Here is a 14,688-nt window from a genome sequence, read left to right on the forward strand (position 1 = left end):
CGGTCTGAAAACACATGCTCTTGTTTATTTCCTGTTTGTTGCAAGCTCTGTGGGTTACTTTTCATGTCTGCCAGTTTTCCCTACGTGATGAAAGCCATTTTGTATATTTTCCCAGATGCTAAAATGTTTATGATTCAGTTTGCTTGCAAGCTGTGGAATCTGTTTATTCCTTATTTCTCCTAAACATTTCACTTGTGTAAGTTATTATATTGACAACATCTTTAAAATGAGTTGTCAGTAGGGGATTTCCCCCATGTTAAAACAAACACTATGGCCACAAAGTGTGTTACAGCCCCGGCATATTTTAAATACAATTACTGTCTTAACCACAAAAGCTGAAGTTTGAAGCCTTGTGTTTATGCATTGAATCCTTTGTAACTCCTCTCTGTCTATCTATCTATCTGTCTATCACCTATCTGTTTTTCTATCTTATCTATTTGTCTATCTATCTGTCTGTCTATCTAGCTATCTAATCTATCTATCTACTATAGATGAAGTGTGAAACCTTGTGTTTATGCATTTAATCCTTTGCAACTCCTATTTGCCTGTTTGTTTGTTTGTCTGTCTATCATCTATTTATCTCTTTTTCTATCTTATCTATCTCTTTTTCAGTCTTAACTAATGAATTGGCTAAGGTTAAAGTATATTAATGTTAAGAAATACTGATAAAAAACTGTATTTTGAGACAGCCCATGATGGTTGTGATAGCCGGAGCCTTTCCAAAAGATAGCGGAAGAATATTCCAAGACAATCTTTATTTGAACTATATTTAAACAGTGTTAAACTTATAATTTCAATAACAACATCTTATATGGGATCCCCTCAGTTAATAGGATAAGTTGGTCTATGGCTCTTGCTGGCATGTAGTATGTATATTTGTGGTGCCTGACCTGCATTGTGTGATTCATTTCCTGGCAAAACAAAGAGGTTTTTATGGTTCAGGAACAGTTGGAAAGATCCAGTTTATGGTGTAAAAAATACTTCAGCTATGAATTAACACATAAGATAAAATAGAAAGGCAAGAGATGCAGGGAATGTACAAGTCTACGAGTGTGGGCTTCCAGACACCAATCTAGGAATGTGAGATGTGAAGGCAACATTGTTTATGATGAATATACAAGAAGACAACGTGGGTGGTGTCGTTTTAAGGCATACGGCAAAGGACCTGAAAACCTCCACAGTTTCATTCATTATGGAGGGAGTAAAGGAAAAAAAAATAGTGATTTTCAAAGAAGCAGCTGATATTCACAATAAGGATGTTTCTGTGAAAGGGGGTGTGTAAGGGTAAGGAAAATATTCTTATTCTTTATAACGCCACATCTCTTCCATTCATATAATAGTAAATGAGATACTGGTGATTTTTAAAGTTGTGTTTTTGGATCATACCAACTACAGCATAATATCAAAGGAAAGGAGATGGCTAGCTAGAGAGAAATATGTTATTATGATAGTGAACTGAAAGATCAGTAAAGCATAAAAGATAAAAACTGACATGTTGCTTTCATTGAGGAAAGAAAATCTGAAAGAAGTCGAAAAAGTTGTGGTTGCTTTTTCAGTTCAGATTTTTCGTGGAAATTAGTTTTTTGTGGTTTCAAACAAATTTAAATCCGAAAAAAATGAGGTTTATTAAATTCCCCCCATAATGTTAAATGAATGATATACCTTTCAGCTCTTAAATAAAAAGTGATTGTGTCCATTTAAATTAGATCCAAAGAAGTGAGTGGTGTTTGCTTAATTGATAACCATTTTTTCTTCATTTACCTTGTGATAATTTTGCTTTATTAGAAATGGTACTGATTATTAGAATCGTGAGGGTAACCTACCAAACTTACAGTTATGTATATGCTTTACATGGGAACAGAACGCTGGCACATGAAGTACAAGCAGGGCAAGCCCTTACAATTTAATGCTGAAGTACAATGTTTCAGGATGGACCCCCTTTGTCAAGCAATTGTCCACCCTGAAACATTGCACTTTTGCTATAAATTGCAAGGGCTTGCCCTGCTTGTACTTCATGTGCCAGCATTCTGTTGCTTTGTACTTGGATTAGGAGGGTGCTGATCCCTCCATTACTGTGCACCAAAGCACTTTAACCCTGAAGCGCCAGGGTGTGTGAGTTTGGTCTTATTTCTTTTATGCCTAACATGGACCAGATGCCTTTCCTGTGCCTCTTGGTACTTAATAGTTATTAATAGATAGTTTATAGATATTTATCATTTATCTGACTGTCCCTCTGAGCTGTTGTAATTATGTATTGTTAGATATATACAGCTTTGTGTATGCAAGTACTATATAAAGATTAATGTGCATATTCATATACAGTAAATACTAAAATGCTATGTATAACAAACCTAACATCTGTACTTTGATTTCTTTACAATTGATTGTTTTATAAGCTAAAGGAATTCTGTACCATTCAATCCACAAACAATCATCAGATTCATATTACACATTTCTGATTTGATCTGGTTGTTCTCCTGCTTTATTAGCACCAGGAAAGCTGCCAGTAAAATAGAATTCTCTATTATTACTGCAATTCTCTGCCCAAACAAACAGGAGCATTCCAGAGATTATTATTCATTGACCATGTGTAGTGCAAGCAATATAGAAATGTGTTCCCCATAAAGGAAGCATGGGGTTTCTAGAAATGAGACAATTAAACCATAGTATTAACAGAAAGCCTCTCTCTTACTTGCATAGTATGATGCATAGTTTTGCATAGTATGATGGTAATCATATACTGTACATATACAGGTATAGGATCAGTAATCCAGAAACCTGTTACTCAGAAAACTCAGAATTACAGAAAGTCCATCTCCCATAGACTCTATTTTATGCAAATCACATTTTTAAAAATGATTCCCTTTTCTCTGTAATAATAAAACAGTACCTTGTACTTGATCCAAACTAAGATATAATTAATCCTTATTGGAGGCAAAACAAACCTATTGGGTGTATTTAATGTTTAAATTAATTTTTAGCAGATGGGCTTTTTGTAATTCTGAGCTTTCTGGATTAGGGATCCTATACCTGTACTGTATATCATTCCTTCATACTATGCAAGAGCAATAACACTTTAGCGAGCCATGCAGGATAGTTGCTTTGGTTTCAGCCTTACTGATGTGCTGCATTGAAGTAAAATATTCTGCACAACAAAAAATGTAGAAAATTATTCATCTTTAAATGGTAATGCCCATGAACTCCCTTTTTCTTCCTGCAGGCTAATTGTACTAGTTTTGTGCGATTTTAAATGGACTGAATAAAGTGTACTTTTAAGGGAGCACAGAGTTGCAGTCCAATATATTCTGTCTTGCACTGTGGATCTCTGTGTGAAATCTGGCAACACTACTGCAAACAAAATAAGCCAAAGATGTAGTAAACTTTAAAGGGGACCTGTCACATAGACGTAAAAAGCCGTATAATAAAAGTCCTCTGCATATAAAACATGAACCCCTTTTATTTTATTTTTTTATAAAAGCATCAATACCTGTTTATTTAAAAATCTTAGCTGTCAATCATATACTGTATTACCTGCCCCATCTCTATACCTCTACACCTATACTTTCCATTCAGCACTTCCTAGATGTCTCTGTACTTCTCACATTTCCCCCGCCCTCCTCATGGTCTTTAATGGGCTTATTTATTAATTTCTGAGTTTGTGATTTCGAGAGTTTTCTTCTAAATCAAATTAACTTGAATTTTAAAAAAAATGATGATACTAAATTGTGCCAAACTATAAGTTCCATGCAGGATGCTGCCACTTTGCAGAGCGATATGACAAAATTGGAATATTGGGCAGCAAAATGGAAAATGAGGTTCAATGTTGACAAGTGCAAAGTTATGTACTTTGGTAGAAATAATATAAGCGCGAACTATCTACTGAATGGTAGTGTGTTGGGGGTATCCTTAATTGAGAAGGATCTGGGGATTTTTGTAGATAAGTTGTCTAATTCCAGGCAGAGTCATTCTGTGGGAAAAGTATCTAGTATTTTGTCCCTTTCTCATGAAGAAACAAAATCCTGGAGCAACAAAAAACCTGGGATGATAAACTGCAAAAAATTGCCCATTGTGCCATTACTGTAAGGAACCCAGTAATGTTCAATGACTTTTTTTTTACCATTTCATTTAAAACTAGTGATGGGCGAAAGGTTTCACCAGGCATGGATTCGTGGCCATGTTAAGCTTTTAATCATCAGTGAAGTATTCTGCACGGATAAAGTCAGTGTGGAAAAACATCCCCGTATTTTGTGCAGAAATTGCTGGTAAAAAATGCCCATAGACTTTGATGTGTTTCCTTGATTGTTGTTGTTTTGCAAAATGAGTCATATTTGTTCATTATTATTTAAAACAAATTTACTGCATGATAAGCATGGTAGGCATTCTTCATTTTCCCATCAATTTCTGATCAATACAGAAATACCTTGGGAGAACACAGGACAAAGAACTATGAAAGGCCAGATTATAGTATTTAAATGCATTCATTATAATGTTTTGCATGATTAACAGAAAATTAATCTTACTTGTATCCAAGTTGGCGACACACCACCTGTGTATTCAGATCTGTCCAGCCATCATCACACACAGTTCCCCACCGTGCCTTGTGGAACACTTCCAGACGCCCTTCATGGCTACCTTTCCCACCTGCTAGTCTAATTGCACCATCTGGATGAATAAGATTAAAGCATTCCATCAGAATGACATTTCTCTTCCACTGGTAATTTTATAAAAATGCACATTATGGTGAAATCCCTCAATCAGGCAGCTATATTACTATCCATGTACTTATTGATATAATAATATATGATGTAGTATGTATGGCATACTTTTTATAAATTGCTTAATCCATGCAAATTTGTGTAAACCAATAAAAGCTATTTGAGGGTATGTAGTAAAGTAAAATTACATTTACAGAAATTCAAGCCAAGGGTACGTTAAAGGTCAAATAACCCCTAGTATCAATGCAGAATATTGCTTTCAGATACCAAAGCTTTGCAGTGGGTTACTGGAACTAAAGTAAACTTTGCACATGTTTGTAACTTTTTAAACTGGCAGAAACTTTAGAATAAAACAATCCCACTTTTCTTTGGTACATTAGCCCAATGAATATGTGATTTAAAACCTTACACTGTAATGTTTTCATTGATTTATATGTTTATATTATACGTTTTTTTAAACAATATTTTGGTTAAATTTGTTTTTTACTGTTTTATGTTCTAATCAGTTATCCTCCTAATTTTTTGGGAGGTTGGTAAGGCGAATGGTACATGGGGAGATTTGTCACCCACGGTTAATTTTGGGTTACCACATTTGACAAATCTCCTTGAAACTTCTTCTGACTTTAGAAAATGAAGCTCCCAGTAGCCCTGATTTGACCGCTGGTGAAAAATCTTCCAGTGTACCATTATTCTAAAGACAACAATGGTGGGTAGTTTAGGGCATTTTGTCACCCAAGCAATATCATGATGGACACATTAAGGCATACATTTGGATGCCATTGAGCTGCTCACCTTACATGGCAGGTGTTAATAACTCTCTGTGCTCCATACCAGAGATGCAAAGAGTTACTCCTGGAAGCAACTTTTTAGCCCAATTGGTAAATAACTGCTCATATATGAGACTACAGAACACAGTTGCTTACTGTAAAATGCATAGCAGTTATTTCTATGTTGTATACTTTTTTATATGAACTTGGGCTGGATACCTGCCAGTGGGGTACAGGATACTCCTGCGTCCTCCTTGTGGCCACAGTTATGTTCACCCCACGGGCTTCTCTGACATTCTTCTATAGAAAGTTCATTCCCCGTGCATTGTACCTCATCCAGTAAAATAAAGCCCACTCCTTCTCCGAAGTGAGCTTGACTCCATGCCTTTGCAACACCACTGCCAGAGAAAAACAAAGTATTTATTTTTATTTGCATTTGTACTGTATATAATATATAATTATAGCTCCTAAGCTTTGTGCCTCAAGGCTCTGTAATACCCTAAGCCCCATATTGTGCATATTATGTAGGTGCAAAAAAAGTTTGCAACTTTTTTGAGATTTACTATCCGTCCAAATGGCTAAAAATCCGAATCATGTAGAAGTCAGTGGTAGATGTCCCTTCCCTTTCCTGAAAGATCCTTCTTTTGACTCAAAACTTTTGGATTTTTTTTATGCTGGTTTTTGTTGGACAGGAACAGGAAGCTTTTAGTATTAGAGTATTTAAGATTTTCTTCTAAACGCTTTCTAAGTATGGGCCAGATTCAATGTGATGAGATAAGTTTATATCTAATTCAATTTCAGATTGCAATGCAATTCAGTGAGAAAACGTATCTTGCTGCTTATCACTTGAAAACCCCAAGTCTATGAGAAAGACTGGAACTGAATAGGGAGAAAAGTTATTTCTCCTCAGATTAAACCTTGCCCATACTTTTTATTTTATGCAGTAAGATCCATTTCAGGTCAGATCATCAAACCTAGTAAAAGTTATAATCAGTTGCTAACCCTTCTCTAGGAGCTGCCCCTTTTGTGTTATATGACCAGAGCCCTAGGCACAGACCAGCAAATGCTGGTTTTGTAAAGTACAAAATTAGGCAAAATATTACAGAGGTAAAGGTGGAGACACATGTTCAGGTTGGCTGAGTTTCAGCATAGACTTGAATGCTTGAAGGAGGTTACGTATGGGACAAGATATGTATAATTAACAATGAAGGTTTGCATAAATTAGAAACAAAAAGTAGGTATACACGAGCCAAATTACACCCTAATTTGAATAAAAATATGACAAATAGGATAAGAAACAAATGAAGGGCTTATAGATGACTGAATCAAACTTAGTTCAGTTAATATGCACCGGAGGAAACCACTAAACCTAATACATTTTGGTAAACATACATACAAACTGTGGCAACAGATTGTCTTGTGTATAGTACACTTTAGAGTTAGCCAATAAGGTGAAAAATATTGTATCTAGGGCTACATATTGTATTTAGTTATCATTTGTATATATACTCCTAATTAGCCCAATGTGTTACATAGCTTCATTAGCCCAAAGTATTAAAGGGACAGTAACACCAAAAAATGAAAGCGTATAAAAGTAATTACTATATAATGTAATGCTGCCCTGCACTGGTACAACTGGTGTGTGTCCCTTAGAAAGACTACTATAGTTCATATAATGAAGCTTCTGTGTAGCCACGGGGGCAGCCATATACAGGAGAAAAGGCACAGGTTACCTAGCAGATAACAGATAAAACCCCATTATATTCGAAGCTTATCTGTTATCTGCTATGTGCCTGTGCCTTTTCTCCTTTTTCCCAGCTTCAATGGCTGCCCCCGTGTAGACATAGCAGCTCATTTTATATAAACTATAGTAGTGTTCTGTTGCAAACTTACCAGTTTTACCAGTGCAGGGCAACTGTACATTATATTTTAATTACTTTAAAACACTTTCATTTTTTGGTGTTACTGTTCCTTTAAGTGAATACTATTGTGTGCCTTACTAATGGATATAATGCTATTTGAAAACTCTCAGTTCAGACCAGAGAGGCATGAGAGTTTGAGTATTATAGGCCAATTCCTCTATCAGGGAAGCCTGACAAGGTCCTTTATAAGATGGGTTTTACATTATAAACTGAAAAGATTTTCCCTTTCTGCAAATTCACCCATTGGCCAGATTCAATTCAGTAAGAAAAAGTTTTAATTTGAGGAGAAAACATTTTTTTTCATTCAGTTCAAGTTTTTTGGCACTTGGCATTTAAGTGGTATTTTGATGCAAGTCGGCTGCACCTATTGTAGGAGGAAACTACAGCAATTACCAGCATGTTCATGGGTGCATTAGCTCCAGGGTCTTTTTTACTGTGACTGCACTTGTGGCTGTGTTTATAAATGATCCCTTAACTGTTGGTTTTTATTGGAAGAAGATAAAAATGAAGAAGGTGCTGCAGGGTTTTGGACATGATGCCAAGTTGTGCTTTTATTCTATAACTGTGAAAGCTGTAAAATGGGAATTGCTGCTTATGGGAGATAGGAGATGTACTACTGGGAATAGACTTATGTGTAACCAATTGGGCTCCAGAGTTTTACTTCCAAATATAGAAGCACAGTAACTTTTGCACATATTTGTATACATGTGTATGTGTTTTGTAAGTGTATAGTAATCTTGTTTACTTTTACAGTGCAGCCATCTTCTATATTTATAATAATTTCCCTTTAAAAAGCTAACCCTCCTTGTGTCTCTGCTTGCAAACCTTCTAAGAAGGCATTAATTACAGACAGATCCTGTCAGACAGTAGCGCTCATCTGCCAAAACTTGAAAAGGGCTGCTGCATGCGAACTAGGACACTTAGCACTTAGCACATCACATTTACAGCCATTTGTGACAGCGGCTGTGATAAAAGCTGCTGTGTGGGAAAGCTACATTCTTTTTTAGAACTGCTAAAATAATTCAGGTCACATTAGCCCTTGTTATAGTGAAGAAAATGTGACAAGGAAATGTAAGCATGTTTATGGGATGCGCAGTAATATCTTCGGAAACAGTCAAGCTCGCTGTATACCTTCGAGCTTTTTATTTTCTTTGTATTGGACTGAAAAAAGACATTCAAAGAAAATATCCATGACTATAATTTCAATTTAATAAAATATGATTTTAGTTGCTTGGGGTATTCACTGGCAATTTTTAGATTTTGTAGCAATTAGGTTAGAATAAACGTACCCCTGAGAATACACCAGAATTTTAATTTATCTGAATAAGCAGTCTGAAATTAGTAAGTGCTAGTCCATGCTAGCAGAGAGTATCAGCCACAAAATGTATGATGTCTTAGCTTATTAGCCCAGATTGCAAAGGGAGTCAGCTATTAAGTTATGAAAACCTAACTTATTAGCCCAGATTAGCATTAAGCACTGACTATAAAATAGAAAGTTATGATAACATAGCTCATTAGCCCAGGCTAGCAGAGAGTATTACCATTAAAGTTATGAATACTAAGGTTAGTAGCCCAGGCTAGCACACAGAAATCAGCAATCAAGTTATATAATTATATATACATACTGTGTGTGTGTGTGTATATATAAAGGGTGTGAGAGGCACAAGGGGTGCAGCTGACAGGTAGGTTAAATGGTCTTCCTATATTTTTTTATCCTATGTTTTTTCCCCTATTAATAACATTGGCATCAGGCAACATTTTTACTGGCCAGGTGACAACTCTACTGGCAGGGTGATGGCTGAGGTGTAAGTGGGACAGGGCCACACAGAGTATACATTTTGGCCCAGAATTCAGGGAAAAAAACCTTTCCTCTGTAGAGAAATGTAAAAGGATATAGCAGAATGGCTGCTTCAGTTTCATTATAGCTCTTTTTTCCTTTTATTAACCAGTTCTTTCCATCTCTTACTTTTTATATTGTGCCTATACAGTTTTTTTGATAAAGCAACATTCAACAAAGAGGTGTTGGGATGTAAAATAATAATCTATTATACCTCCCAGCAACACCAAAAAAAGTTGTGTTAGTAGTAGCACCTTCAAACATTTTGAATGATTATAGGGCTCATTTACAAGCCACAATCACAGTTGTAGATGTGCAAAACTTCATTGCATAAATTGACACTGTTCATTAAAAAAGCTTTACTTTAACTTCCTTTCTCTTTATCTCTTTTATCCTTTATTAGTGTATACATTTTACCAGAGACCCAACTGGATTCCCATGCACCCTACTTAGGGTTACAGGTCCCCTTTAAAGCCCAACTCTGTCAACACTAGCACATTTGCTGTACTTTAAACATCAATCCCAGTGCTCCAGACACACTTACAAAATACAAAAAATGTTTCCACCTTGTGGTGCTCATCATTCTATTGCATGGTTTTCTATAAACACAAATACATTAATGAAAACAAATGAATTAATACATAAACTTACCCATAACCCAACTGTCTGCAAACAACTTCGGCATCAGCATCATCCCACTGATCATCACACACTGTGCCCCAGTGGCCCGAATGATAGACCTCTATCCGTCCCTCATAGGGAGAGCTCCCACCAACCAAACGTGCAGGGATGAAAACAGAGTCTTTTGCTATAAAAGAAAATAGCAATTTAATAGATTTAGTTGTGAAAATCATTAAATTGCTTCATTAACTACTGGTAGTTAGGCAGGTTTTACTTAGTCATAGTTAAAGGGAAACAAACATGAAAATGTTATATGAGCTTTATCTCCCATTTTACTCCTTTCCCATGCTGCTTAATACAGCTGATCAGTAATATCAAATTAAAATGATGATTTTTATCAGATCATGGGTTCAAATTCATCTTGATGCATTTCGTGTCTCACACTTATTCATAAGTAAAAAACAAACTTCCATTCATGTTCTATTAAATTGTACTTCACACTTCTGATCCCTTTGCCATATTCTCCACTGGACGATGAAGCACTTCTAAGTGAAAAACTGAAATAACTCATCTATGTTTTACTACCTAGCAATAGTCTGAGTGAAGTAATTAAAATGCCGCTCAAATAATAGGATTTTTAAGACAGTTTACTACTGTTGACATTTCTTTGACTGCTTTGATGTCTTCGCTGCCAATTGATTTTGCTAGAAATTTGGAAGCTTTATGACTACCCTGGAAACCAAAGTGGCTTGGTGAAGCAGTAGTCATTACTCTGCCACATTTAAATACAGGCCCTTAAATTTAAATGGATTACAGCATATGGCCTGCTGCTTTAAAAGCAGAGCTTTCTATTGGGAAAGGGGCCAAGTTTTAGGGGTGAGAGTGCCATTTATGAACTGGAAAAGCAGTGGATGCTTCAAGGTGCGATTAGGTTAGCCTTTACCCCAAAGTTTATACGTATTCTCTGTATGAACACAGGAGGTGTCCCCATTATTATCTTTGACCTGTGTTGTGTTCCTTTTTTATAATTTCCCCTTCCTTGCTGTTTTCTATTGCTACAAAAATGTCTTTCCTTGATAGTTTTTGAATAAATGCATTACAATCTGTTAGCATTAACAATAATAAATTATTACTTTTAATTTGATTTTTATTTTGAATTAGATAAAAAATTAAGTGAAATCAGTTGCAAATCTGGTGCCATAGCACTGAATAGTTTTCAGTCAGTCTGGCATCATTTCCAATGTTTGGCATGCTAGTGATGTGTGCACCCTATTCTGTCTTTTGGCGCAAATGTGCACACAGGGTGCTGAATGAACCCTGAAACTACTACCTGGTCCGAAGGTGGAGGTAGCTCCAGGTGCTATAAGTGCAGGGGCTGCATGACAAGGGATCCAAATGACTAGCAGCCAGATTACACTGATTTATGTTTAGAGATTGGCTGAACTGTGATTAGGTGAGAAGAAAAGTGTTAAGCCAGGAGAAAGCTGTCTTGGGGGGCGGAGAAAGAGAGGGATGTAATGTCAGAAAAAGAAGCACTCGCTTCCTTATCTTCTGAGCAGGTAGAAACATCCCACCCTCCATCCCCCTTTTTGTAAATTTTGCAAAATGTCAGGAGTATCTCTTCTTTTTGTTCATATATTATCTATTAATACCTGAATGTGAATGTTTTCCTGAATGCTGTATATTGTGCTTTCTGTATCTTTATACAATATAAACTTGAGAGTCAGTATTGTATTTAATTCATGTTAACTACGATTGCTTGATCCAGGGAATTCATGTTAACTACGATTGCTTGATCCAGGGAATGTTTCCAATTTCCATGGGGGTCAGGAAGGACCTTTTGAGGCATAATTGGCACTAGCTTCAGGTTGGGCTTTTTGCCTTCCTCTGGATCAAAACCGTGGATATATGATAAATAATAAGTTTTATTTGTTACAGCAGCGGTAGGACCTTGCCAGAGTACTGCACAGGTAATTTTAGCAGAGAGAGAAAGGAGGTTCTTTCCTGTGACTGCACGGTGGATTGATAGATACAGACGCTACTACTGCTTATGCTAGATGACAGCCTGCTTGGATTTCCTATCATCGCGACACTGCAGACCCAGGACCGGCCAGTTTGGGGCCATCCTCTCTGTAGGTAGAGGCAGTCTAATACTTATTCAAGTCTGCAGCGAGGAACGGCAGAGCATATTAGCGACCTCCTATGGAATTATGGCTTTAGAATATTGCCTTGGGTTAGGCTGGCAAGGTCCAATTTATTTGATAAAATGTGAATAAATGCTGTGGCCATTTTCTCCACCTCTGTCTCCTGGTGTTTCATTAAGGTATGTAACAAGGGGGTTCAGTGGGATGCTTCAAGGCAAAGGGTCAGTTGAGGAGTCCCCTTGTCAAGGACTGAGCAGTGCCAAATGCAACTATAGGAAGGCACAAGAAGCACATTTTGATGCCAGAACCCTTACTGACTGTAGGGAAAAATGCAAGTTGCTCACTGCACTTACAGATGGAAATAAGCCCTGTTATGTTTAATTATTTTTTTTCTGAAGAGAAACCAGGATTCACTATATCTTAGAAATGTATATTATTCCAATCTGCAATAGTTGCCTCCTTAAGGTTCTGGGTCCAACAACATTGGAAATGTATTTCTTCTCTCTCAGTTTAAGGCCCCTGCATTACCAAAGCCACATTGTCCCAAACTGTAGATCTTCTGAGCAAAATCTCTGCTTTTAATGTTGCTGCATCGTAAGCAAGCGCAGCAGCACAGCAGGGTATAAGTGGGACATTACCTGTAATCATTTCATCTAATACTTCTAAAGAAGCAGCAGCAGAAATCTAAGTGTTAGAACCCTCTTAGTCTTCCCCTTGTGATGTGTTACTTAATGGCATAAACCTGAAGCTTTGCTTTAAGTGCTGAATTATAAATGAGATTGCAGCATAGCACTTGTCATGGGCAAAACTGGCTTCCACTCCCCGTGCCTAATTGATCTGTTTGATGCATTAGCAAGTAGCTTGCTGGGACAAAACATCTTTCTTTTTCACTGCCTCCTGTGACAGTTGAGTATCCCTGTGGTGGTTTAACTTTCCTCCGTGCTGCTACAGTAGGCACAGAAAATATATTAAAGAAGAATGTTTAAATAAACAAAAGAAATGCACAGATCTTTTCTACCACTGAAGATACATAGAAGAAAACTAACAAAATCATGTCACATAGAGAATGCACATATAGCGCAAAGCAGAGAATTTAATGGCTGGATTTCCAGGTGTAAGTATGAATGAGACTATTACTAGGAGAAACTTTACCATCTTACAAATATGCAAATAAAATAAGACCATATGCATTACTGTCTCACCCTAAGCTTCATGTCCTTAATATATCATTCTCCATTTGACATGTTTTTGTGCTGAAATTCCAGTCTTCTTATTTTTCTTTGGCAAATCATGTAAAAAAAATATTTTTTTTTTGCTTTTTTTTAATCACGGAGGATTAATAGACATTCTAGTCTCTCTTGTCATACCCCTGTGGGTATATTGGTTTATATTATGACCATTGTTGTAGTTTATCCTCAGTTTTTTTACATTGTTGATGATTTATAACACATGTTAGCGTTAATAAAACACATTGTTTTGATTAGTTCTCTGTGTAATCACATTTTTACGGTGTCCGTAAAATCCACATAAAAGTGCATACAATGAGAAAACAGCTGAAATATAGCCTTATAGTACTTAACCAGTGATGTAATTGATGGAGAGATATACATGACACATAACCCTTCAATCTATGTCAACTGGACAAGGAATATACCATGTTCTGACTGGTTAGATAGTTCTTAACAGATGTCCTACTGGTGTCATGGGAGAACTACTACTAATGGGCTGTTATAAACCACAGATGCACAACAATTGTATAATATATCCATTCAACTTCTATATGCACACCTTGTATCTGTAGCCTCTTGACTTTATATGGTCAGAGAATTCCGCTAACCTCTAATATTCTTCCAGTATAAATTTCTATGATGCCTTGTACAATACAGAAATATAAATATGTAGAAACCTTATGTTTGGTGCTTTAGGATTACACATAACCAACATTCATGATGTTCTGCACTAAAGGAGTTCTTTATTATATGGAGACTGGACCCCTTAATGTAAACTTTACAGTAAGGGTTAATGTACTAACCCACAAACAAAATATGTTGTATATAACTGATTATAAAAATAAAAAAATATACGCACACATTTGCTTGGATACCATAAAAAAGGGCTTTCTGAAGTGAATTTTCTATTTTCAGATCAAGTAACACACAGCAAGCAATCAATAATAGTAGTATGCCAGAGGCCTTGCTGTGCCAATATACTGTAGCAATTAAATTACATTTTGTTGTGGGGAGAATGTAGGCAAGATTTTTTTTTCCCCAAAAAAATTGATTTTAGATCTAATCTACAATCAACAAGGTCCTCTTTACCTCTTGCAGTGGTCATTTTTATGTATGTAATCTATATGTTTAATGCATGTACCCTTGTATTCTATAGAGCTGTGGACATGTTAAAGCATCATAAATAACTGCAAATGATTATATACATAATATATAATTTCATAATTTTAATATGATATTTAGCCAGAAGAGAGCAATGATTTGTTAGAGTTTGCAGATGAGATTCAATCACCAAACAAATAATGGCTACTCTCGCTCAGAGACTACAGAAAAAGAAAATGAGTAAAAAGTTGTCTCTCAGGATACTCATGCCTCATACTCGTGCTAATGTTTCCACGGATTGAAAGGAAATCATCATAATCTGTGTGCTCACTGGGACACTGGTTTTCAACCC

The 14,688-nt window shown here is 36.3% G+C and overlaps 1 protein-coding gene across 1 annotated transcript in view; it reads right to left on the bottom strand.

Moving 5' to 3' along the window:
• Window positions 1-14,688, bottom strand: part of prss12 (serine protease 12) — a 78,211-nt gene that overhangs the window by 46,602 nt on the left and 16,921 nt on the right. The window contains exons 4-6 of the mRNA XM_002934254.5: window positions 9,893-10,049; window positions 5,702-5,880; window positions 4,521-4,662 (exon numbers count right to left, since the gene is read on the bottom strand). Of these exons, the coding sequence (XP_002934300.3) occupies window positions 4,521-4,662; window positions 5,702-5,880; window positions 9,893-10,049 (478 nt within the window). The remainder of the gene's footprint in view (window positions 1-4,520; window positions 4,663-5,701; window positions 5,881-9,892; window positions 10,050-14,688) is intronic.

Source organism: Xenopus tropicalis, chromosome 1, assembly GCF_000004195.4.
Source record: "Xenopus tropicalis strain Nigerian chromosome 1, UCB_Xtro_10.0, whole genome shotgun sequence".
Lineage (NCBI taxonomy): Eukaryota > Metazoa > Chordata > Amphibia > Anura > Pipidae > Xenopus > Xenopus tropicalis.